The sequence below is a fragment of the Pterocles gutturalis genome, unplaced genomic scaffold (genome assembly GCF_000699245.1).
Source record: "Pterocles gutturalis isolate BGI_N339 unplaced genomic scaffold, ASM69924v1 scaffold36180, whole genome shotgun sequence".
Taxonomy (NCBI): domain Eukaryota; kingdom Metazoa; phylum Chordata; class Aves; order Pterocliformes; family Pteroclidae; genus Pterocles; species Pterocles gutturalis.
In genome coordinates, this window is record NW_010144568.1 from 19,660 (window position 1) to 44,792 (window position 25,133).

Sequence of the window (25,133 nt, forward strand, 5' to 3'; positions counted from 1 at the left end):
GTTGGGCAGAAGGAGGGAGCACGTTAGGCAACGGGAGGCAATGAAGAGAGCTGGCTGCAGGGCTTGTTTGTGTTAGACTCCGAAGGGCCTCTCACAGCCAGGTAAATTAAATTCACTCTTTCTCTTTTCATTTGCTCTGCGGTGGTGAGGTTGTGAATCTGGAGGCACAATGAGACCTCTTCTCGCCCTGCTTGTGACACTGGGAGACTCCAGTCCATGCTCAGATTTAGTTTCTGGGTGTTTGAAAACAATGGGAAGCTAGGCTCTCTGTTCACCCCCTCCTCTCTTTTGCTGCAGCACTATACTGCAGTGGTATTTATATGTTTATGGGGAGAGTTTGACCTGTGCTTCTAAGTACAAAACACAGAGGACACATGGTAGTCACAGCTAATATAAGCGTGCATTCTCTCAGGTTTAAAGTTGCTGGAGGTTGCTACTACCTTTAAGATGGCAGAAATGTGAATACATAAATGGATTGAATCTTTCCTCCCAAAGGCTTGCAAATCCCTTGGCATGCTATAAACCAATTGAAAGTACCAGCATTCCTCCCCTGTTTTGCATGGTTACAATAACAGATAACAGGCTGCAGCATGATCTGGGTAAATGTTTTGACCCTGTAGGGTCCTCATTTGAGTTCGAACAAACATTTTAAAATTAAGTATCTGCTCCAGGTCTGAGAAAGACCCTTTGGGGTCAAAAAGTACCATAAAATCAAGCTTCTACTTGTGCAGATGCACAACAAACATTTCAGTATAACTTTTTTGTTGTTTTACAGCAGTGGTTAATTTTAGTTGGCACAACTGATGTTTCAGGGATGCAAGAGTCATCTTTGGTATTTCTTGTTAGCCAAAAACCCTGGCTAAGATTGACATGACAAACATCCACCAGTCTGCAGAGTGGTTAACTGCAGCCTTGTGAGGTCTACTTGTTTGTTAAGTCAGAGTCAAAGTGGCTTCATAGGAAACACGCTTCATACCAGGAAGTTATATGCATCCTATGTGCATATATATAGTTATTAAAATATACAGGCAGGCTACACATCTGTGTGATGTGTAAACTGACTGCACTGTCTGCAGGAGAAAAAGCTGGGTCAAAGAACTTAAATACACATCACAGCATCTACGTGAGAAAAACCTTCCTTCCTGCTGCACCACTACTTCTGTCCTTCCAATAGATATTACAATTACACTGTCTTAGTTATTCCTCTGTTAAGAAAGTGTGAATAAATATATATATATATAGTACTGTGTAATTACATAAATATATTAATTTATTTCCAGATAAATAGGACGAGTCAGTGGTGAGATAGGTATTACAATGGTACTTCCACCCACTGCAGTTAGTTACTAAAGAGTTTTGGATACCCCAGATTCATGAGTCTGGCTCATGACAGAGCTCAGGTTTCATCTCCTGCTTCTGATAGGACTGTCAGTATAACGCTATGTCGGTATTAATATGCTGTAAGACAAGGTATCAAATCCTCACTTTGAGATGACACTCTGTTCTTGCTGACTGAAGATTTAAAGTCAGGAAAAACTCACCAGTTATGTAGCATGTGACCCGCCGGTTCTGCTCAGAGATATCTGCATCGATGGTACTCAGCGTGACAACAACCTGCCCTGGCTCTGCATTCTCAATTACCGATCCTTTGTAGAAGTCCGAGGTGAACTGTGGAGCATTGTCATTTTCATCAGAGACGGTGACCTCCACTAGGGTTTGGGAAGAGAGCTGGACTTTCCTGCCATGGTCAGTGGCCACCACATAGAAGCGGTAGATCTCCTGAGTTTCGCAGTCCAGCTCTTTCAGTGTGGTGATCCACCCACTCTCACCATCAATGGTGAAGAGTCCTCGGACGTTACCAGATTCTGCTTCCAGACTGTAGGTCACTTGTCCGTCACTTCCTGTGTCCTGGTCATTAGCTGTCACTTGAATGACTGTGGTTCCTGATGGCATGTTCTCCATGACAAAAGCTTTGTAGGGATCTGCCTCAAAAACAGGTCTGTTGTCGTTGACGTCCTGCACTTGGATGTTCACAGAGACCAGGGACACCAGCTCAGTCTCCTGATGTGAGCAGTGAGCCATAACATCAATCTGGTACCACTTGGTGGTCTCATGATCCACGGCCTTTTTGATTTTCAAAGCCCCCGTTTGTTCATCCAGTGCAAAAACCTCATCCTTGTTACTTTCTGTTGTGGTTCCCTTCACCAGGCTGTATATGATGGGATCCTCTGCAAAAGCTTTGACTGACCCTATTTCTGATCCCTCTGGAAGATCCTCAGATGCAGAGAATGTATAAAGGGGCTCAGAAAACCTCGGTAATGTCACCTCCCTGGGGACAATCTGAAGATTCACTGGGACTAGGGAGTTCCAGTGAGGGGGTCTGCCATCTTCGGCTTTCACCTTGAAGTTAAAGGCTCTGTTTTCTAAACCGATAAGGCTCTCCTTGATCTTAACAACCCCAGTGGCAGCATTGATCTCGACAAGGTCTTCTGCCACATCTTCCACGGAGTCAACCGAGTAAATAACATCTGCGTTTGCACCTTCATCAGCATCGTAAGCCAGAACCTGAATGACGGGGGAGCCTTTGCTTACATTGGACTGGATGGACAATGTGTATTCAGAGGCTTTGAATTGAGGTGGGTTGTCATTCTCGTCTGTAAGGATTATTTTGACAGTGCAAAATGCCACCTTCCCACCCCCATCCTTGGCCATGACTTTAATGGCAATGACTCTCTCTGTTGAATTTTCCCTGTCCAGTTTTTGCAGTGTGGCAATACGACCCTTATTGTCTATTGAGAACTTCTCATGAGCCAGTTTATTTATGATGGTATAGTCTATGGTGCCATATGGGCCACCATCTGGGTCAATAGCCAGCAGCTCAATCACTTTGGTACCTATCTCAGCATTTTCTGCCAGCTCTGCCTCATACATGTTCTGCCGAAAAGAGGGGCTGTATTTGTTGGCATTTGTGGTATTGATATACACAGGCACAGTGCTCTTGAAAACTCCATCTGAAGCAGAAACTCTGAGACTGTAGGATGGGTCCAAGTCCTTTTTGCAGCGGTTGAACATGGATATTATTCCAGAAGTGCTGTTGATAGTGAAATGCCTGTTGTCATTGCCTGAGAGTATCACGTATTCCAGTCGGGTGGTGTCTCCGCTATCGGGGTCCAGGGCCTGGACTTTTATCACGATGTGCCCACACGTAGCCATTTCGCTTACCTTGGCTTCATACTGAACCTGGCTGAACTCAGGGGGGTTGTCATTGATGTCTGTCACATCTATGATTACCAGGGCATCACTGCTAAGTGGAGGCATCCCATGATCTGCAGCTCTTACTTTCATGCGAAACTGTTGATTTTTTTCATAATCAAGTGCTTGAGCTGTTGTTACTTGTCCTGTGCTGGCATCAATATTAAAGAACTTGGTGGCATCTGAACCATCATCCACGATCTGATAGGAGACCACTTTGTTTCTGCCTGAATCCTTATCAGAAGCAGAGAGCTGGACAACAGGGGTCTGTGCTGGCAAGCTCTCCGAGACAGATGCTGTGTAGATCATCTGGGAAAATACGGGAGGGTTGTCATTAATGTCCTCTACCTCCACCTCTACTCTGGCTTCTGAAAAGGATCCTAACGCTGTGTCTGTGGCTCTAACAGTGAATGTGTGTTTTGTCTCTAGCTCGTAGTCCAGCTGGCCTGTGACAGTAAGGACACCAGTTTTGAAGTCAGTGCTGAACAGTTTCAGCGAGTCTTCTTCCACAATGTTGTAGATGAGGCGCAAGCCTTCAGGGCTTCGAGCCTGGATGTGGAGGATAGATGTGTACAGGGGGATGTTTTCTGGCACCTTCACTCGGTAGTACATACTTTGGAACAGAGGGTTGGATTTGTTCCTCATGCTGATCACAACCTCCTCTTCAGCGTGGAGGGGAGGCTCGCCTTTGTCCTTAGCAACGACCCGGAGGTTGTATTTATTTAAAACTTGATTATCAAGAGGCTTCTTAAGTGAGATGTCTCCTAGGTAGGGGTCAATCCAAAAGTATTTGTAGTCCTCTGCAAATGAGTAGGTAATGGCTCCGTTATCCCCTATGTCTTTGTCTGTTGCTGACACCTGAAAAAGTACGTCACCTGGCTCCGTGCCATCCTGCACCGAGGTGTAATATGGCACGTTCTCGAACTGTGGTGGATTGTCATTGACATCCTCTACATAAACCTTGACTGTGGCTTGGGACACCCTTGGCGGTTTCCTGTTGTCCTTCACTTCCACAGCTACCTCATGCACATCTTGTGTTTCGCGGTCAAATTTCACACCCTTGGTCTGGAGTACTCCAGAAGCCCGGATCATTTTGAATCTTTCCTTTCCATTCAAAAGTGAATAGAAAAGTGGTTCATTTAGCTGATATCCCTTGACCCCAAGAACAATGAGAGTTTTCTCATCTGTAGAGTTCTCCATCACCGTTGCTGTATATATGTCTTGATCAAATTTTAAGCCAGTACCTTGTGCTTGAGTTAAATTTAGCTTAACCAGAGCTGTACTCTTGTACAAGCCATCACCAGCTCTGACCGTGAGTTCACGATAGCTTCCTAGACCAGTAGCATTAAGAATGGAGATGAGACCTGTGAGTGGATGAATATAGAAAGCATTATCAATGTTCCCTTCCACAATGCTGTAGGTCACTTCCGAATCTGCATCTTCTGCCTGCACTGACAAAAGCTCCATCCCTGGGTGGGCAGGTAGCAAGACAGAAAGCTCATAAGCATCTTTGAAAAAGACTGGAGGTGAATCATTCACATCTTTAACGTGGATTGTGACCTTGGCTGGCTTGGATGCAAATAAGCTGGGACTTCCACTGTCATGCACATGTACGCTGAAGTGGAAAACTGGGGTGAGCTCATAGTCTATATCAGCACAACTGGTCAGTGTCCCTGTGCTGGGATCTACTGTAAAATATTTCAGTGCCTCTGGTTCCAAAATCTCGTAGACCAGCAGAGCATTGGAGTCTTTATCAGCATCTGTTGCATGAGTCACTAGGGGAGCATTGCTTTCATCCAGAACCATGCTTTGTGATGGGGCGTTCTCCATGATCCAGCCAATGAAGGAAGGCTTAACAAAGGTGGGCACATTGTCATTCTCATCTATTACATAGATAAGCACCACTGTGTCCATAAATGCTCCAGCCATGTTGGTGCCACGTACTTTCAACTGGTAAAAAGACACCTGCTCAAAATCTAAGGTCTTCTGAGTGGAGATAAGTCCTGACTGATAGTTCATGGAGAACACTCCATCTCCATTTCCATCTTTTATTTCATAGCTGACTGGCGACAAGCTTGTGGCTGAAACCTGGATCACAGGAGAGCCAACAGCAGTGGATTCACTGATCTCTGTGATGTATTCAGCCTCTGGAAATTTTGGAGGGGCTCGATCAGAGGGTCTAATGCGGACATGTACTGTAGCAGAATCTTTAAGCTGGGGGAACCCCTGATCTTCTGCCTTTACAATAAGAGTAAATCGCTCCTGCCTGGATGAGTCCAGTTTCTGGGCAACGGTAATAATTCCAGAATATGGGTCGATGCTGAAGAAACCTTCCCCATTACCTGCAAGAAGAGAAATTACAAAGTGAAGAGTGCAGACACCCTATTGGTCTTGGTTTTCTGAGCCTCTTTTCCATAGATGCTCCTGATTTTGGACCTAATTAACATCTGTTTCTCACTGGGAGACAATAATCTTTGTTAGTTTCTAAATAATTTTCACTCTAAGAGCAATGAACCCATTGAGATCTATGAGCTAACTTTTAAATCAATCAAAATGTAAATCAGAGATAAATACCCTTCTAGTGTGAGCATATTTAGTGGTGGCAGAGCATGTGCTTGACACTTTTGCCTCATGTGCAGAACATGGTAGCACAGACTGTACTAGTTGCTTCAAGCCCTGTCATGCTTATAATTACCAATACTTCAGGAGCAATTAAATTCCTCAGTCCTTGATCTAAATTGCAGTGAGAAAGATGAAGCGAAGGGTGGCTTGTCTCCTGCAAAGAATTTACCTGCTAAATAGGCAGCGTGGCACAGCCACAAATATTTAAGTTTTAAACTTTAAAGTGGATGATAAAATACTTGCCCACTCAGCTTGTATGACCCAAAAAGATCACCAACCAATGCTGAGAAGGTGCTCACCTTTCCTCAAGGATGGAAAGTGATGGTGGAAGTGATGATGACTGCTGTGGGAACGGGAATACTTTTGCCTAACAGCTGGATAGGGATCCCTCCTTCAGTTCCCATGGATGGAAAGAGCAGATTTTAAGTTGTTCTAACTCATCCTGTCACATTTTTTCTTAGACCAGTGACTCAACATTGAACTGTCCTCCTAAGGAAGGATGGTTTTTCCATAACACAGAAATTTCCATGGTATGGAAATTATATGCTTGCTCTAGATTTTCTCTGGATAGGAAAAAAAATCACATTTTAGCAATGTGGAGCCATTTAATTTCCTTTGCAACAGCTAGAGAAAGCTGGACAACTATCTGGCCACTAGCTAGAGCATGGACATGCAAACATGTTCATAGCCTAAAGTGTCTTGTTGCATGGCTCTCACCTGCCTGAAGGGAGTAGTGGATTTCAGCATTGGCTCCTTGGTCCTGATCAAGGGCTCTGACTTGTGTAACCTCTGTGCCCACCACTGCTGAGTCCAGCACTTCTGCTTCATAATGGATGCTGCTGAACTGCGGAGGGTGAAGGTTGCAGTTCTCTACATGGATGATGACCCGAACAAAGTTCCTCTTGATGGGCACCTCCTGGTCTCGTACCTGAATGACAGAGGAAGAGCAGATACATCAGGGAGCAGGCAGCCTTGCTTGCACCAGGCTTCCAAGTAGCTCATCAGGACCCTTCCAGAGGGTGGTCTGTGGTGGTACCAACACCTTGGGTGGGAATGAGCCTGTTCAGTGCCAAAGCTCAGCCTTGGATGTGAAACCAAACATTAACAATTATTCATTGTGCTTTCTTGTACAAGAATCCGGTGGCACTCCAATGAAATTAGCCAGTGATGGGCTCAGCGCATGGTTAGAGGAAAGCAGGATGTTACCTAGATTTACCTAGGATGGTTATAGTAAAAGTTAACACTCTGCTTTCCTCTTTCCGGCTGTTGTAGACAAATCCTCCCCCAAAGACTAGAACCAGTCTGAATTTCTCCAGTGACCCATGCATCCCGAGGAAGCTGAGGGACTCAGCAGGGTTTGGCTAGGACTCACCATCACGGTTAGGGTGTGTTGTGGCATGGGCTGGGAGCTGAAGCCTTCTGCTGTTGTGAGGACCCCGCTGCTTGGATCCAACTGGAAAAGTCTTGTGCTTTTGGGATCCACGCTTCCATGGATGGTGTAGATGAGCCCCTTGCCTTTGTCCTTGTCTGCTGCACTGACTCGAAGGATTTCTCTCCCTGAGGGGGTATCTTCAGGAATCCTCACCTCATAATGGCTCTCCAGGAACTGGGGACGGTGCTGGTTGATGTCAATCACATGGATAAATGCCTGTGGGGGAGACAGCAGCAGAGACGTGGGAGCAACCTGACCTATGCAGCCGTGCAACATCTCCGCTACCCACGCCTCTTGGGTGTAGCCATGCTGTGAGCCTTGGAATCACCACAGCTCTCCCACTCTTGGGGCTTTGCCATCCATGGTGATGGGGAGCCCTTTTGTCCTTCTTCCCAAGGAACTCCTGCTGTGCCTTCCCTTGGGGATTTTCAGTTTGCTTCCTCTCATTTTTTTTTAATCTCTCCAGACTGGCAAGCCATGCAGACTGAACGTGCCTGCACTTGGCACACAGGGAAACCGTCACAGCCTGCTGTGAAAAGTAGCAGTTGCTCAGCAGTGGTGCCAGCTTTGCTGGCTGGTGCTTCCACACCAGCTCTTATTAATTACACACCAGAAAGCTGACAGAGAGGGGATGCTTGGTAAAGAAAGGAAGGGACTGGCCTATCTCAAGAGCAGCACGTGTGTGGAGAAGGTCTGCAGAAGCAATGTTTGTGGTCTACATTTTTTAGACAGCTGTCCTCTGCATTTAAAGGCAAAACCCTGTGAGTGGCGTGCCTGAATCCTGCCTGCAAAGTCACCTGGTTTCTTTTGTTTGGTTTCCTATCCTGGCTGTCCTGACCCCCTCCTGCTGTGTTGACTGCATCTTAGGAAGTCCCAACCAAGTGTAATAATTTGCTTCCTTTAGCAAACCTGAACATGCCACGGGTGTTTTTCACAAGCAGGTTTCTTGACATCTGCTAGTGGCCTCGAGTGCCAAAATAAATGTAGCGATGAGATGCAAGGTGGCAGGGAATGCACACCAGGCAAGGTGGGGCTCTGTTTGTTTATTTGGAACAATACTCAAAGATAGTTGAGACAGATAGCCATCCGTTAGCATTGCGTTTCACAGGAATGGTAGTGTTCCTCACTCATCCTCCCCCGCAAACCTCCTCAGCGAATTTCCCACGATAAGCGTCACCGATGGGTGACTCACGTTCTGGGTCTTCCTGTGCAGTGAGTGCTGGATTTTTGGCTGCTGCTTATGTGTGGAGAAAACGGTTGGTGAAAGATCAAGCCCTGAATACTTCTCTGGAGGATAGGTAAGGATGGGCAAATCTCAGCAGACATTTTAGCTGGGGCTCAGGGACATGCCTGAGAGCAAAGTGCCTCCTTTCACCAGCACTTGCTTTTTGTGTGGCAGCTCAGAGGACACAGCACCTCTGCAGTTGCCCCACTCAGCCCCCTGGACCTCAGTGCTGCTATATTATTGATGCTCCACACACCTGGAGCAGCACAGGGCAGGGCCTGGCTTTCCCTCTTGCAGATGCATCTGTGTTGGCTTTACACAGGCTAGCAAGTCCCAGGAACACTCCTTAGCATGGTACCATGGACCTGAGCCTGATCTAACTGCATGTGCGTTTCCCTTGTGCCTTAGCATGTTGTCCTGTCCGTGCTGTAGTTCAGCCTGAGCAGCTGAGAGCAAGCTGAGGTCTGAAAGTGTGCACAGCCCCCCCCAGCCTGGCTGGTGGTGTAGATGTGTCCTTGTGCGTGTGCTCTGATCAACAGGAAAGGCCCAGGTTTCCCTAGTCCATTTGTGTTTCCAACAGCATGGAAAAAATCTTAGCTTGGTGCTTAGGAAAGGCTTGGGTCACTGTGTAATGTGAGATCAGAGGGAAAGGAGATTCTCACGCCTGGCACCTGGTCCAGAGCTCAGTGGAGTCAGAAGAAAGATTCCTTTTGGCATATACTCACTCTGGATGGGGTATCTACTAAAGAAAAATGCCTTACCTGGGTTTTGATGGTAGTGGACCCATCGGTGACTTCTACTGTCAGGTTGTAGCTTGATTTTCTCCTTGCATCGAGGGGTCTTGCAATGACCATGCTGCCTGTGCTCTTTTCGATGTCAAAGTCCATGTCGTCATCGCCACCTGGGATAAGGCAGAGATGAGAAAAGGAAACGGGGGGGCAGTTACTGTTAGATTTCTGTGTGGAGCAAGCTACAGGTGCTGGCAGCCTCTGCAGGGGAAGGGATTTTAGGAGCTGCCTGGAGATCCAAAGGATGAGGATCTCCCCTCCAGACACCGTACACAAACCACACAAGTAGCTCATGCCCAGCCGCAGACACATGGCATGCCAGGCAGTATGAATGGGGATGCATAGGCACTCACTCTAGCTGTACTGCTTTGGCCACAGCTAGTTTGGGGACAGTGCCATAGGTGACATTTCCCCCAAACCTGAACACTCAATACAAAATACAATAGATGGATGCAGGAAACAGGGAGGACATGGAGAAGCTGGCCAAAAAGGTAGTCACAGATGGTGACAAAGGAGTGCGAGAGGGAAGATGAGGGGAATTACAGAAAATGAGGGGGAGGAGAGAAGGGGAAAGGATGCACGCATGCATATAATGTCCTGGCCAGATTTACAACAGTCACATTTGAGCATTGATTTATTTGCACAAGGTCTCTAGCTATGCAGTATCGTAGGCTTAGCATGGATCAAGGGACCTGCAGGGCTGACAATGTTCCTGCTGGCTTCCAATTCAAGGTCACGCTGTGGGCATGTCAGCCATGGTCTTCATTGCCATGGCTGGGAGCCAGTGAGCTTCCTGAAGAAGCCCAATACTTGAACAGTTGGGGAGGCAGACGGTACTTCCAGGGTGGGCAGAGCCTGTTGCCCCCACCCCAGATGGCTGTATGGTGCTGGGAACCGCAGGCGTGAGCAGCTCACAGCAGAAGGCTGTCCCTCGTACTGCTGCTGGTGCAGCCCTGGCGTGGCAGCTCCTTTCTCTTGCCTCGCTTGCTGGTGGTCTGTTAGTTCCCTGTCACAGTGAAACACTGCTACACTGTTCTGAGATAGGGACAGGTAGAAGCAGGTTTCTGTGATTTGTCCCAGGTCTCAACTTCTCCCTTCCCACCTACTGGATGCTCTGGATTCTGCTTTATTCTCTTACCAGCTGGAGAAATCTTGGCTGGCAGTTAAATTACGCATCTTCCCTTTTGGGAAAAACGCAGTGGTTGCCAGCCATCTTGACCACCCATTTTCTGCTGGGAAGGTGACAGAAAGAAGCAGAGACAAAGAGAGACCAATGGATACCTTTCCCTGAGAAAAGAGAGAAGGGCTTCCTCTGCACAATGCCAAAGAGAAAGAGGAAACCCAGGAAAGGAAAGAGATGAAGTGAGATGCTGCTTTGTCAGAGTTTTTGCACACACCATCGACCCCAGTGACAGAGTCTTTGTGGACTGGGAAAGGTGAGTTTTTGAGTGAGGTGCTGAAGGCTCCTGGATCTCTGCATCACTCGCCTGGTTGCCAGCTACCGTGGTGCTTTGCTTCCCCAGCAGGGAAAATGAAATCCTGTCCTCTTCCACCGGTATAGAAACCAAGAGAGCCCTGAGAAGCACTTGCTGCACTAGAAACTGGTAAGGATGAGGTCAAGGATACAGGTGAGCACTCAGCAGGGAAAAGATGGGATAACATCCAGAGGAATATACCGTTAATTCTGCAAACCCAAGCAGACACTACGAATGCCGTATAAGCCTTGCACTGATATGTCTGCTCCTTGTAGCACTGTATCTCTTGCTGCTTAATTGTATTTATACACCATCACCTCTGCCCTAACATAGTACCAGGAAAAACTATTCCCTCTCCCAATTAAGGCTGTGTCTGACGAGGGCAAGCCCTGCAGGCAGTGTCAGGGAAAGGCTGTGCAAGGCAGATTGGGGCACCACTTCAAAACACAAAATTACCCGAGCACAACTGGCCCTTGTTCACAGGACTAGTTCTGTACACGCGCTGCCTGACGAGTCCCCTGGGGTGACAGCCCACGTCCCCTCTGCCCTGGCACCATGTGTCTTAGAGAAGGTCCAAGAACTTCTTCACGTTTCACGTCTGACTCATCCCTAGGATGCTGTGAGGTGGGAGAGCCCCACCAGTCAGGTCAGAGCAGCCCTTTGAGGAATCCTTCCCTCTCAGCTCCCTGTCGGGACTGTGGGCTCAGCAGGGAGGGAAAGATGGGAGATGTCTGTGAGACCCAGCCAGACACCTGGATGCTCGCAGGCTGTTTTACCACAAGCAAGAATGTCACTTGATTCCCAGGAGGAGCTGGGACTGGCGTGCCCTGTCTTTCACGCGACATCGGAGAACACCTCAAACACAGAATGTCATTAAAGAAGTGTGTTGGATAATTGCACTTGGCACCGGAGCCCTTGGACGGGCAGCTCTGTCTATGGTTGTTTAAGCGTTTTGGTGTCTGTGAGAAAGCTTTCCCGGCAGCTCACCTGCACCTAAAGCAAACAGCTTCATTAGCTCAGGCAGGTGAGTTCTGAAAGCCAAGGGAGCTGGGGCAAATGCTCCCAGACACCACTGCCCTGCTTTAATTTCTGTGTCTCACCTGTGATATTAAACCACACTTGGCTGGGGCCCATTTCAATGCTGATCACTCCCACCATATGGTTTACAGGATCCGTTTCCATCACGGCAAAGTTAAAATGAGGTTCATCAAAAGCTAGTGGCTCTGAGGAAGGGCCAGGCCGGGCGACCCAGCTGATGTGAAGCCGTACGTGGGAGGAAAGTGGTGGGCTGCCGCCGTCTGTTGCCTTGACCTGCCGGGAAATGCACATGCAGTCAGGGAGAAGGCTGGTTTAGCCCTTGGGAGCCCCATGAGAAGCTGCTTCTCCCACCCGCCAGGAGTTTCAGGTCTGAGTGCACCCAGAATCCCACAAAACAAATCTTGACCCAGTGGCTCGTCCTCTGGTTGTTTCCAAGGTAGAACCGTACAACCCAAATTCCTATTGATTATCAAGCAAGCCTGCCAAGCTCTATCCACAGCAGGGACCTGGATCACAAACCTCGTTTGCAAGGACCCACAGAGTGTGGGAGAGCTTTAAACCTATATCCAAGCCCCATAGCCTAATCAGGCTGTCAAATGGAGGCACCGCTGAAACCCAAATCGGTTCAGGTCCACATCCATATGGGATCATGGATCACTGTGTTCATTTCTGAGAGTGAGCTGGACAGTTAATTTTAAATTTATCTTCCATTTTTAATAGCTTCTCACCTTCTGCATTTCGCATCATTCCCTCCCAGTTTCTCTCCCCATAACCCAAGTCTGTCTCATTCAAGCTCTCCTCCCACTGCTGCGTTTTCTCCATCTCTTTCCTTCTTTTATCCTTCCCATTTGTGGAGCCTTTCCTCTCTTTTTCCCTCTGCCCATCTTTTCCCATCGTCTCTCTCTGTTTCCCTCTCCTCTCACCGTGAGGATGTTGTATTCAGAGGCAGGAAAAGCTTTCCTGGAGAGCACCATGCCGGTTGTGGGGTTGATGGTGAATATCCCTTCCTCCTCCTCCTCGATGGTGTAGGTGATCTGACTGTTCTGGCCCTGGTCACGGTCCGAAGCAATCAGCCTGTAGACTGGCAGCGGCGTCTCTGAGGCTTCTCTCTCAGGGAGCTGCACCATGAAGAGTTTGTGGGGGAAACTGGGAGGACTGTCGTTGGCATCCAGGACTTGTATCACAACTCTGCTGGTGGACTTCAGGGCTGGCTCTCCGTTGTCAGAAACAGCCACCTGCCAGAAAGCAAAGGGAGTAAGTGACAGAGCTCTTTGTCGTGACCTAGGACATGGGCAGCCAGCCTTCATCCTGATGGGCAATGACTAAACTTGGGTTTTTGTGTGGATCTGTGTTTGTATCTCAACATTTTCAGAGGCATCTCTCCTCTCTGCAGGGTAAAATCTGGTGGCCGTAGCTGGCACCGAGCAAGGCTTGTGCATGCCCAGGGAGAGGTGTCAGCAGGGATCCTGCCTGCAGTTGCTCTGGGCAGTGGGTTGGATTGGTCATTACGGGTCACACAACTGAAAATGTTTGCGTTGCAATGGCTTGGCAAGTTATCACCCATCCTCGCTTCACTGTGCCTATGCATGCTCCCAGCCTGTTGCTTTGCAGAGAGAAATGTATTATCCTCAGTCACTCTGATAGGCTGAAACACCTCAAGATCCCTCTAATGTAAATATGCATAGCTCAGAGCAGCTAAGGATGGGGTTGGTAACGCAAAGATACACAGCAGTGTCTGATACAGTGAGATAAATGAGGGTGGATTTCTCTGGCTTGCTCTTTTCCCCATAACTTATTATCCATTCTGCTAGAGGACAGTTCTCTTCCTGCATTCCCACAGCTTCCAGAACGGGCCCTTTGCTCCAGTCTTCAGTAAGGAAATAATAAACCCCACAGTACTGCTGCAGCTGTCTCTTAGGGCAACACACACCATTTAATTAAGTTTCCCAGCAGTTGGGAGCTGATGGGATGAGATTCTTTCTCTGTGCTCCAACTTGCAAGGAAAGCTCTTTGAGGACTTAATACACTTGTAGGTAAATAAAGCTAATTATAATCATGATTACCCACCTCTAGGATATGTTCAGCCTTGTATTCTCGATCCAGCTGCCGTGAAGTTGTCGAAATCAGACCTGCCAAGAAAGAAATCCTTTGAGCTCCAAGCCTCAGCGTCCGAGGAAAGCCAGGGCTGATGAATCTCCGCATGCCCCACATCAGCCTGCCCGCCCCCAGCCTGTTTCAGGTTCCCTTTGTGATCAGAGGAGAAAGACAGATACCCCCAGAGGGCAAGTTGTCTGCTTCCAGTGTGAATCCCTGTGCGGAGGTGCTGCTCTGGCTCCTCTGATTACAGAGACCATGGAGGAGGGCAGACACCTACCAGATGCCTACGTCAGTTGAGGGTTGTCAAAGCATTTGGTGAGAAAGGCTGCAGAACCATAAAAGCAAAACTTTCCTTATGCCTCTAAGTGAGAAACATTCTGCATGCGCTGGCACAAGCCTCCTAACAAGTCTCGACTCCTATTTTCCCCATGCTGAACCTTGCTCTTTGGAACTTACGGTGTTTTGACAAAACTTTGTCTTCTGTCTTGGGAAATACCCTCTATTCTGCTTCTAGAACAAATACATTCAGGCTAAAAATAGGGTACACAGTCAATAACAACGTTGGTATATTATCTAAGCCTTTCTGAGAGACAGGATGAATCCTCCAACAATTGCAAAATTTGAGGGATTTCTAAAAAATACACACTAGTTTAACATCAGGGAACAGGCTGGATGCAGGAGGGAGGAATTGTGGCTATAATAAACTAGAGTTTAAACAAAATCATCATAATTGCCTCTTTTTGGCCTGTCAATGACTAAGCTGAGTAGCTGGAAAGATTGGAGTCGAGGCTTGTGTTTCCACATCTGGTTTGACAATAGTCCTTATCAAGTGCCTTGACTCTTCACCTCTGGGGAACAGCAGCTCTAGACCATTTTCACAACTGCTTTACAAATTATGGCAATTGTATACATAATGCATGATTTTCTGACAGTCATCACTGTGAGTGTTTTTGTCTCTTCCCCACACCTGCTCCCAGCAGTTTCTGTTATCATGGTGTTTGCCCCCCACAAAGGGAAGTCCTGCTTCATCACACAAACAAAAGGCAGGGTGAATTTTCCTGACCCCCACAAGCAGTGATACAGGCTCCTGCTCCGCTGGGAAATGCTTTGCATGGGAGGCAGTGTGCCTTTGCAGCGGTGTGAGCACGTGCACTTGTGCATCCTGAAAGACTTGTAAAACGGAGTTGTATGAACCCATCTCAACTCTCATTTCTGGTCCAAAGCCAAAAAAAATATTAATTAATAGTACTGTTTTCAGTTGTATCATACTTTGGTGTATTGCTGTCTGAGCATGATAGGCAGGAGAAAATTTCAAACGGCTTCAGGAAACACCGGGCAGCTGAAGGAGGGAGCAAGGAGCAGCCGCTTGGAACAAGACCGCTGTTAACTGTTTCCACTTGTTCTCTGGGATTATTCATATTTGGCATCAGCTGCTGCGTTAAACATTTATTTGATGCCTTTACAATCATAAATCAGCACTCCTTAATGTGTTATGACACGATGATTTGAAAGACTCTGTTTACATGTATGGCATGGGGTTTTTTTGCCTTTTCCCTAATCTTCCTTTTGGCATCTCGGCAGGTGAAGAGGACTCAGCAGTGGCCTGAGAGCACGCTGGCTGAGCAGCTTTTGAAACTCTCCCAGGCTGGTGGGAGGCTGTAGGGCTCCAACAGCAGCAAAACTCTCGATATGCATGGAAACGCTCTCTTAATGGGGACGTAAAGAAGGACTTGCAGCAGCTGTTCACTGAGATCTCTGATGCTCCTGTGCACGTTGCCGATGGGTTGGCTAGGACAGGGGAGCAAATCCTAAAACTTCAGCTACCTCAGGGGATGGTTCATAATTTTGGCCTAACAATTCCATAGGACATATCGCTAGATAGCGACAGCGGAGCCACCCAATACCTGTGTGAGCATGGGATATTTCTAGTCTATCGGGTTGCAAAATTCAGTTGCAACAGACTAACACCTTGTTTGCACATGGTTACTGCATGCCAGCTGGTGGAAAGTAACTTAAACCACTCTGAAGTGATTAGCTGGATTTGCCTGGCCACACCTTGAAATTCTTTCATGACTTAATGATAAAAATGAAAGAAAACAAGACTGTAGCTGAGCTTTCTAGAGCTGGAGAAGAAGGACTGTAGTGCAGGCAGGTGAACTGGAACTATCCTGAATCCTGTACCACTGGAGATGCTCAGATCTCCTGGGGTGTAAGAGCTGACTCTACTCTCTGTCACAGACCTGTACCGCCTTCCAGCTGGGAGTCTTACCAGATGGTGTTTTGGGGTTTAGCTTCATATCTGTTGTGTCACAAGTCAAAGGGTTGGCTTCTCCTCCTGACCCCAGGCAAACTCCCTCTGTCCCTTACCCTGTGCCCAATCGCGCCTCCCAGTTCCCTTTTCCAGAGCCAGTTACCACTCTGCCTTGAGATCAGAAATCTCGTGTGGTTAACGGTTAATCGCTCTCGTTCCCGCACAGAGCCGTGGTGCTGCACGGCTGCCAAGATGCACAGACTGCCAGCGATGTTCACACGGCAGCTGAGCACCCAGAGACAGGGAGACGGGGATGGGACGTGGTGCTCGAGAGAAGCCAGCTGGAATTAATGCATATTTTTATTTGTTGCTACTTGGTTATACACCCTGTGAAGCCAGAGGGCTAGAATGGAAGTGGAAACTGTTATTAAAGGGGAACTGCCATCAGCTTTTTTGGCCTGGGGAAACAGATCCTCGGTTCTTTCTCCTGCCCCCTATAAGGACCTGGGAAGTGCACATTTAGTTTTTAACAACAGTGTTTTATGTGTGCATGTGCACTTGTGTGTGAGTTATCAGTGCAGTCCTTGCCTCTCCGGAAAACACCACCCAGCCCGTCCCACGGGACAGGCTATCGGGTGGGTGTCTTTTATTTGGGTACTTGTATGTGGTCCTAAAGTTTTCTGCTGAGTCCTACAGAGACTGAACAAAACTGTCAAAAGTCTTAATTGTACTTGGCTAATTAGCCAAGCTCTGCATTCATTTGAAGGTCCAGAATGATCCCTTCTGTTGCTTGCACACAGACAGGTACAAACTCTTCTCTTGCCTATCTCCACACAGCAATGGGAAAGGATTGTCTGTAATTCTCCCGCTTCACTGTGTGGAAAGGGGAGAGAGGAAAGCTGATCATGTTGGAACAGGAGCAGCAAAATTAACAGTGCATTGTTGTCAGGGAACAAAAAATAATAATAACTTCTGCTGGCAAGAGCAGGGCTGGGGTGGAGGTTGCTGGCCCCCTGCCCTTGCTGCAGGGAGGAAAATCTTAAGACAGTTAAGATAGCCAGAATCAGGTTTGTAGGCACTGGGGCTTTCCAAAGAGCCTGAGAAGGGAAGAGGTGGTTCTCCCGAAGTCCTCTTTATCTTGTCCCACTGTTGCTTCCATTCCACCTTCTTTTTTCCTCTCCTCCTACCACCTTCTCTCTTATTCTGCCCCTGCTTTGCGCTGCTCCATGCCCAGATGGAGCTGGTGCTATGCTGGCTCGGGGAGCAGCAGGGCAGTCATCCCTCAAATTTAAAGAGCAGGCTGTGTCGGGATGTCCTTCCATGCGGAGAAATGCAGCGAACCTCAGGCATCCTGGGGAAGCCTGTGAGCACTGACACAGCAGAAGCACCAGAGGAACAAGCAGTAGATAAGAGCTGGAGATGAATAGTCCAAGGTAAAAGGATTCTCCAAACAGCCTTTCAGTGGGATGAATGGCTTTGTCCTGACCCTTCTTGCCAGAGCCTCCCAATTCCTACCAGTCCTGTCTGGACTGGAACCCACCTCACATCAGGGACTACAAACCCTGCACAAAACAAGCTGAAAACCTTTCCAGCAGAAGAATACCCCAAACCCTGCTATCTCCCCATCTCCCCGTGTATCTGTCTATCTCTCTGTCTCCCACAAACACTACTCTGCACCAGCTGCCAGGCTGGGCTGGAGAGATTCCATCGCCGATGGCAGAAAGCTTTCATCTCACTGCACAGTTTTATTCCCTCTCCTCATTAGCCTTTCATTTATTTTCCCTCTTTTTTCCCCACCCACTTTAGGGAACTGAGAGCTGGAAGAGCTTAGAGCCCTTCTGTATCAGTTTGAGGATGCTGGAGGAGCCAAGCCCTGCCAAGGGACAGTTATCACAGCTCTCCCTGTCTCCTTGCAAGGCCTCAGAAGGAGAAGCCAAGGGGCCTTGCTGGGTATGTCTCCACTGGCCAGACCATCTCTGTGTTGAGATACTGGATACGGTCTTCTTCGCATGTAGGAGCCTCCTTTCTGATCTGGGTGCTGGAGGAACTCCCGACACAAACATTATCCTGCCCTTTCACAGAATCATGGGACTAAGAGCAGCAGCCTCTGTGGTTTCCTCTTGAAACTTCAATGTTTATCATTGAATAATGTGACAGAGATCCAGCTGCATCACAGATAACCAGCTCTGCCTACTCAAACTCTTTTGCTGTCATAGGATTTGAGATTGACCACGGAATTGGCAATCTGGATCACTGGCAATCTGGATCATATAGATCTCTGGAATTTCAAGAACTGAAATGTTTCTGGGTCTTTTTGTGATCATTTCATCTAGGTAGTGAAAGAAGAGATGCATTTATTGCGTTTGAAAAAGAAAGGACATGCCCTTACTGAAAATCCAGGATAAGCCTCAGTGGTCTAGTAGCACTATAGTGCTCAGATGCTTGCAGTGCTTTCTCTTTTCTCCTGTCCAAATGCAAGTCATCTGATTTACACTGCACTGGGATAACTCTTTTCTTCAATACAACCCTGCACTGATGTGAATGACCTGCAGTTCATCTTCTAATGCTGCACTACCAGGCTGACACCAAAGATTTTTGTTCTACTTAATGGAGCTCATGCTCTCATCTGCAGAATGAAAATATCACAGGGTTTCCGATAAGCTGCCTACAGCCCTGAAATTTAGACAAGCTGTGATATTCCTTCTGGCAGGGGTAGCAGATGACTTCTCTTTAGATACTGTAAACATGAGGATATAAACTGCTCAGTTTATGCCAATGTTTGCAGGTAATTATTTGTTCTTTTGGGTGACATGCAAGTAAAACAACGGATAACTGAATCCTCATCAAGCTTGGAAGCAGGTCCTTAAATAACCTCCAAGCTCAGGGTTTAAAAAGAGACCTCCAGCAACTGTCCAAGAGATAAGATCAGTTCACGAGTTTCTTACAGGACTGACAAACTTATCACTCTTCACATGCAAATTACCTGACTATAGAGAGAGATGGATAGGAGATGACTCATAACCAAGAGACCTTTTTTTTTTTGTCTAAGATGAGAATTAAAGGGTTGGCTTAGAGGTGAGATGTCTCATTAGCAAATGTTCAGATTTTGCTGTGTCACCTATTTTACCATAAAACACGTGGAGGTAGCTACAACTGGGGGTAGTAGTGGTTGGAGTTAGCTGACAGCTCCAGGTGTATCTGGAGAGATAGAGACACCCTATGCAACCAGAAAGATTTGAGCGTTTCAGTGTAACAATTCCTTTCTGAACATTCCTCTCCTAGCCAGCTGTAGAGGACTTCCAGATAGCCATCACACCACAGGGAACACCTCATTGGGAGCTGCCCTAGCCTTTTCGATACATTCAGCTCCTTTCTCATCTGAGAGCAGGCTTCTATCCCGCTGCAGTAGATGAACTGCTTTTATCATCCACGGGAGATCAAAGCCATGCAATTAATCCTCTCCCATACTCAGCCTCTGTGCCCTCCCTTCCCTCTTCTCCCAGGAGCCGATGGAGCAAAGGGCTCAGGACGGCTTTCCTTGCCAGACTGGCCCAATGTCAGCTCTGCCGGGATAGTTTGAGGAAGCTGTTTACACAAAACATCAGCAGGTTTTTGATGGCTCTGAAAGATCTGGTAATTAATCCTCAGATGAAAGATACAGAAGAGGCAGAAGAGGCTTACTACACTTACTACATTAATAGCACCAGAGAACGGGTGGAGCCTTTAAATGCAGAGAGGTTCATTTTTATTAATCCCGCCTTGGTCTGTCTCAGAGCCGATAGTCACCTCCAGAAGGGTGTTTCCTGGCTCAGGCTGTGCAATAGGGCAGTTGTTTATAAGGGGGAAGATTAAAAGCAACTGCTTAGTTCTGTTTAGGGCTTTGAAAGTAGCATATTTGTGTCATTCTAAGAGCCAGCTGGATGCAAATAGCAGCTCTCAGGTTGAGGGTTTCAATCCTCAGCCTCCCCACACAGTGGATCTGGAAACTGGGACTTTTGCTGCAGAAGGAAGGTGTGACAAAGGCAGCTGTGTGGGCTGTTTATATTGAATATGGAACATCCTCTGGGCACTTGAAAGCCTCAAAAACAGATGCTGAGTTAGGTCAGTCTTACCTGTAATGAGGTTGATGGTGAAGAGTCCTTGAGGATTTCCAGTTAGGATGTGAAAAGTCAGCTTTCCCTCTGAGCTAGAGTCTGGATCTAAGGCATCAAGCTGAAGGACAGATGTGTTTGGTGGGGAATTCTCCATCACAGAGGCATAAAAGACAGGTCTGGACATCTGAGGTGGGTTGTCATTGGTATCGGTGACTTCAATATAAATTTCAGTCACAGAAGACAGAGGAATTGTTCCCAGGTCAAGAGCTAGCACTGTCAGCCAGTAGTGAGATGTTCCTTCTCGGTCAAGTGGTCCTATGGTCTGGATGGTGCCTAGAAAAATGACAGAAAGTGCTTGTGAGGGATTTAAGGAACTCAGACTACTTCATCCTTAATGCCAGACCAGTCTGTGCCTCTAGTCTGCTTCCTGGTCTTTGCTGCAAGTACAAAGTGTGGCGCCAACCTTGTATGGCTGTGAGATTGTGTGGTAGGTGAGGGCTTGCTTGTGCTGAGGATAATTTGGTACAAGTGAAAGGGAAGACCTCAGTATTTTGGGAGAGGACAGGCATTGATTTTCCAATATTTTAAGGAGACAAACCCTGCTTCCTTCTCCCCAGATACAGAGAGGTACATTGTACATCCCCGCACAAGCAAAGAACATTTGAATGCATGGAACTTTGTAAAGAGAGAGAATATAGAAATGTCCTGTTGGGTCAAAAAGTCAGGCCAAACACAGCATGTAGTTTAAACCTTTAAGGTATGCCATTAAACTAAGCTGCCATTACCTGTCTCCTTTTCAATGCTGAAGACAGACAGACCAGTGCCCTCTCGGAGAAAATATTGAACCACTCCATCTTTCCCCTTATCGATATCTTTTGCTGTGACCGTCATCACTGATGTTCCCTCGGGGCTGTTCTCCTGCACCCAGCCTTTGAAGACAAAGGAGGCAAAGCGTGGTGGGTGCAAGTTCTCGTTGACATCAAGGATGTTCACTTCCAGGTGGCAGAGGGAAGAGCGAGAGAAGGGCTTCCCACCGTCACTGACCTGCACGGTTAGATTGTAAGAGTCCTTCTTCTCATAATCCAGCTCCTTCTCCAACTGCAGTGCCCCAGTCAGCTTATCCACATGAAACATCATCTCCTCGTCATTAATGAGGCTGTACCTCACCTCACCCCCAGAGCCAGCGTCTGGGTCAAAAGCCTCCAGAAACAGGAGAACGGTTCCCACAGGCAGGTCCTCTGGGACCTTCACAGTGTTGAGGGCTGGAAGGCATTGTGGGGTGTTGTCATTTACATCCTCCAGAGTCACAATGAGATCCGTAATGGAGAACAGCTGGTAGCCTGTTTTTGGCTGGTCTCTAGCTTCTATTTTCAGCACATAGCAAGGCCACAATTCTCTGTCCAGGGCACCTGTAACTATCACTTCTCCAGTGACACTGTTAATGGAAAACTTATCAGTGGGGGTTAGGAGAGAATATTTTACTCTCCCATTGTCATCTGCATCAGCATCTTCTGCTTTCAGTTGAGCTATTGTTGTCCCTGTTGCTACATGCTCTGGTATTGCCACCCAGTAGGCACCTTGTGGGAATTTAGGAGTGTTATCATTGGTATCCAACACATTCACAGCCAAGAGTTTCCAAGATGATTTTTGTGGTGTTCCAAGGTCGTACACAGTGATGTTAAGAATGTAGAAGCTGGTTCGTTCATGATCTAGAGGAGAAAGGACTTGAAGGAGACCCAGTTCCAGGTCAATGGTAAAGCAACTGTCATCATTTCCATCTGAGATCACATAGACCAATTTTCCATTAAAACCAGTATCAGGATCAATAGCTGAAAGGTCAGCAATGGTTGAGTTGATGGGAACAGTCTCCATAATATCAATAGATCGTGGAAAGCTGTCATCAAACTTTGGAGCGTTATGGTTTATAAGATGCAAGTTCAGAGATGTTTCATCATCCTGCCCATGGCCTTGAGACTGAGACTCGATGGAATGTATGATAGTTTCTGTCAGTTGTTTCAAGACTCCTGTCTCCTCACACTGCATTTTGACGGGGAGACCTTGGCTGACCACAGTGATGTTTACAGATGTTGGCAAAGCGTAGTTCTCTCCATCTGTTGCAGTTATTTTCAAAGAGTAGAAAAGTGGCTGTTCAGAAGGAAGATCTTGCAGAGATATTCTCAGGGATATTACTCCAGAGATGGGATTCAGTTCAAAATGCCGTAACTCATTGCCAGACTTGATTTCATATTTGATATGCTGCAGCTCATCACTGTCAATTGCAGAGACCGTGGCCACAGGGTTCCCAACAGGAAAGTCACGTGGAATGGTGCCACTGCAGCTTGCCTTCTCAAACACAGGAGCATTGTCATTGACATTGCTCAGCATGAGGGAGACATACACCTCTGTTTCATGGCGGAAGGGTGAGCCCCAATCTGATGCCCACACTCGCAGATGATACCGCCTCTGCATCAACTCATAGTCCATTGACTTGGAAGTGGAAATGATGCCAGAATATGGGTCAATGACAAAGGGAACTGATTTCTGGTTGGCTATGGTGTAGGTGACAAAGCCATTGTCTCCTTCATCTTCATCTGTAGCCCTTACCGTTAAGACACTGGTACCAGGAGGAACATTTTCATCAAAGGCCCCACGGTATGAAGACTGGCTAAAAATTGGAGAGTGATTGTTGCAGTCAGTGATGTCAATGACAACAGTTGTGGATGTGTGACTGTTAACAGCTGTAACTTCAAGTTCAAAATGAGACTGCTCATGGAAGTCCATTGCTCTGACTGTAGTTATCAGTCCAGTATGAGGATTGATTTTAAAGCTCGTGCTGTCAGGAGTAGGTCTCAAAATATATTTAAGATTTGGGAAGACTGGTGTGATCTTCACCATAACAACTTGGCTTCCAGCTGGGGAAAATTCACTGAGCTGGACCTGGTACACTTCTCTCTCAAACCTGGCAGAGACATACTTGGAAGGAGGTATATGGATAACTCTAATAGGAGAGAACAGTGGTGGCTTGCTCTTGTCCTTGGCTTGCAGACTGAGGTTGAAACCAAATGGGTAAAGTAGCCAGTTGATCTCTTTGATTGACACAATCATGAACTCAGTGCTCTCAAAGTAGGATTTAATGGCTTTGAAATGTCTTCCTGGATCTCCATCCACAAGGTCAACCGAATCTATCCCTGCTTCTGAATCACCACTTTCTACAGAGAGAGTTGCATAGAGAAAGTCTTCGTCTGAGTCAGGTGGTGTCACCTTCACCGAGGAGATAGAGGGGGGCTTCCTGGCAGATGGCTCCACTTGAATCGTGAGACTAGCCAAGTTCCCAAAGTCATTTCCCTCCATGATCTTCCTCATTCTGTCCACAGCCAACACCTGCAGGTGGTGCCTGCCTTGATGGGTGCTGTTCAGCCTGCCTGTGGTCATAACCGCTCCTGTGGTTGGGTGGACGGTGAATAGATCGGACTTGGTGTTGAGGGCATAGTAGAACTCGGCGTTCTGGCCAGCATCAGCATCAGTGGCACTGAGCGTGCTGACCACTGTTTTCAGAGGAGTGTCTTCTCTGATGGACACTTTGTAGGAGGGGGATGAAAAGAGAGGTTTCAAGTCATTTCTGTCCAGAATGTGGATCAAGACTTTGGCCCAGGCTTCGTAGGAAAAGGTGCTCTCTGTGGCCTTGATTATTAACATATAACTGTCTTTGACCTCCCGGTTTAAAAGTGCTGTGTTGCTGCTCCTGGTTCTTATCCTCAAGAAGCAGAAATCCCCAATCACATGTTCCTCTGTTTTAAAGAGACCGGTGTTGTCTCCAGAGGCTATTCTGTATCTGATGTCCCACTCGGGGTCTGTCTTGTAAATACCCATTTTGGCGTAGCTCTCCACGTAGGTCTTGGGGGCTGAATTCTCATAGATGGTGGCATTGTAGAAGAAGTGGGTGAAGTGCAGAGGGGAAGTGCTGCCTTTCTCACAGCTCGCCTTGCGGACCACACAGTGTATCAGGAAAACAGCAAAACTCAGGAAGTGCCTCCTGATAGTGACTTCCATGGTGTGGTGTCTCCTTGGGTCCTGCAGGTGTCAAAGAAAGAACATTGATAATTTTTCTTAAGCCCAGTGTGTTAAAGTCCCCATGGGCTCAGCCTCACCTCCCTGCTCTTTCTACCCCAACGTCTGCTGATGCGGTTGCTAGCTCAGCTCTTCTTCCTTTCTGTCCCAGTGAGAGACCTGTCCTTCCCCATTCCCATGCTGGTTCAGATCCATTCACTTTCTGTCCTTCAGTTTTTGATCTTGTAGAGGGCAAAATGTGAAAAGCCACGTGAAATGCTCCGATCAGGCTGATTCCTATTCTGCAAACGCTCTCTCCCTCCCTTCATTCTGCTTTCTCCCTAGTCAAAGAGCATATTTGAACCCTCCACCTCTGATTCAAACCTCACTTCTGTTTTTTTTCTCCATCCTCCCTTCTCCATCTTAACTTCTCTCTCCATACAAGTTCTTGCAAAATACTTTCAAGAGTCAAAAACAAACTGTGACTTGATGTCTTTCCTCATGGCTTGTCTTCCCTTTCCTCTCCCTCTCCTACAGCAATCTGTTCTCCTTCCCCTGCAGAGATGCCCTGCTATGTTGTGCAAATTCCCTCTGAATGGCCAGCTCTACAGATTTTTGGAAGTTTTAGCTCAGGTCCTGGTCAAGTTGTGTCCCAGTTATTGCAAAGTTCTTCTAATATGAAAGTCTGACCCTGGCTGCCTCCTCTGTGTTGCTTGAAAGAGCAGATTTATAGCAAGACACTTTGACCATGTCACCTTCCTCCTTTGAGTAATCTCTCTGGTTCCTCCCTTCTCACAGCAGAGCCCCAGGGT

At 47.3% G+C, this 25,133-nt stretch overlaps 1 protein-coding gene across 1 annotated transcript in view; it reads right to left on the bottom strand.

Annotated features, from left to right (window-relative positions):
• The window catches only part of FAT2 (FAT atypical cadherin 2), a 55,243-nt gene that overhangs the window by 18,866 nt on the left and 11,244 nt on the right, over positions 1-25,133 (bottom strand). Inside the window, exons 2-10 of the mRNA XM_010085141.1 lie at positions 21,060-24,345; positions 20,293-20,607; positions 13,900-13,961; positions 12,756-13,067; positions 11,895-12,105; positions 9,275-9,432; positions 7,247-7,522; positions 6,592-6,802; positions 1,542-5,594 (exon numbers count right to left, since the gene is read on the bottom strand). Coding sequence (XP_010083443.1) covers positions 1,542-5,594; positions 6,592-6,802; positions 7,247-7,522; positions 9,275-9,432; positions 11,895-12,105; positions 12,756-13,067; positions 13,900-13,961; positions 20,293-20,607; positions 21,060-24,324 — 8,863 coding nt within the window. The 5' untranslated portion in view covers positions 24,325-24,345. The remainder of the gene's footprint in view (positions 1-1,541; positions 5,595-6,591; positions 6,803-7,246; positions 7,523-9,274; positions 9,433-11,894; positions 12,106-12,755; positions 13,068-13,899; positions 13,962-20,292; positions 20,608-21,059; positions 24,346-25,133) is intronic.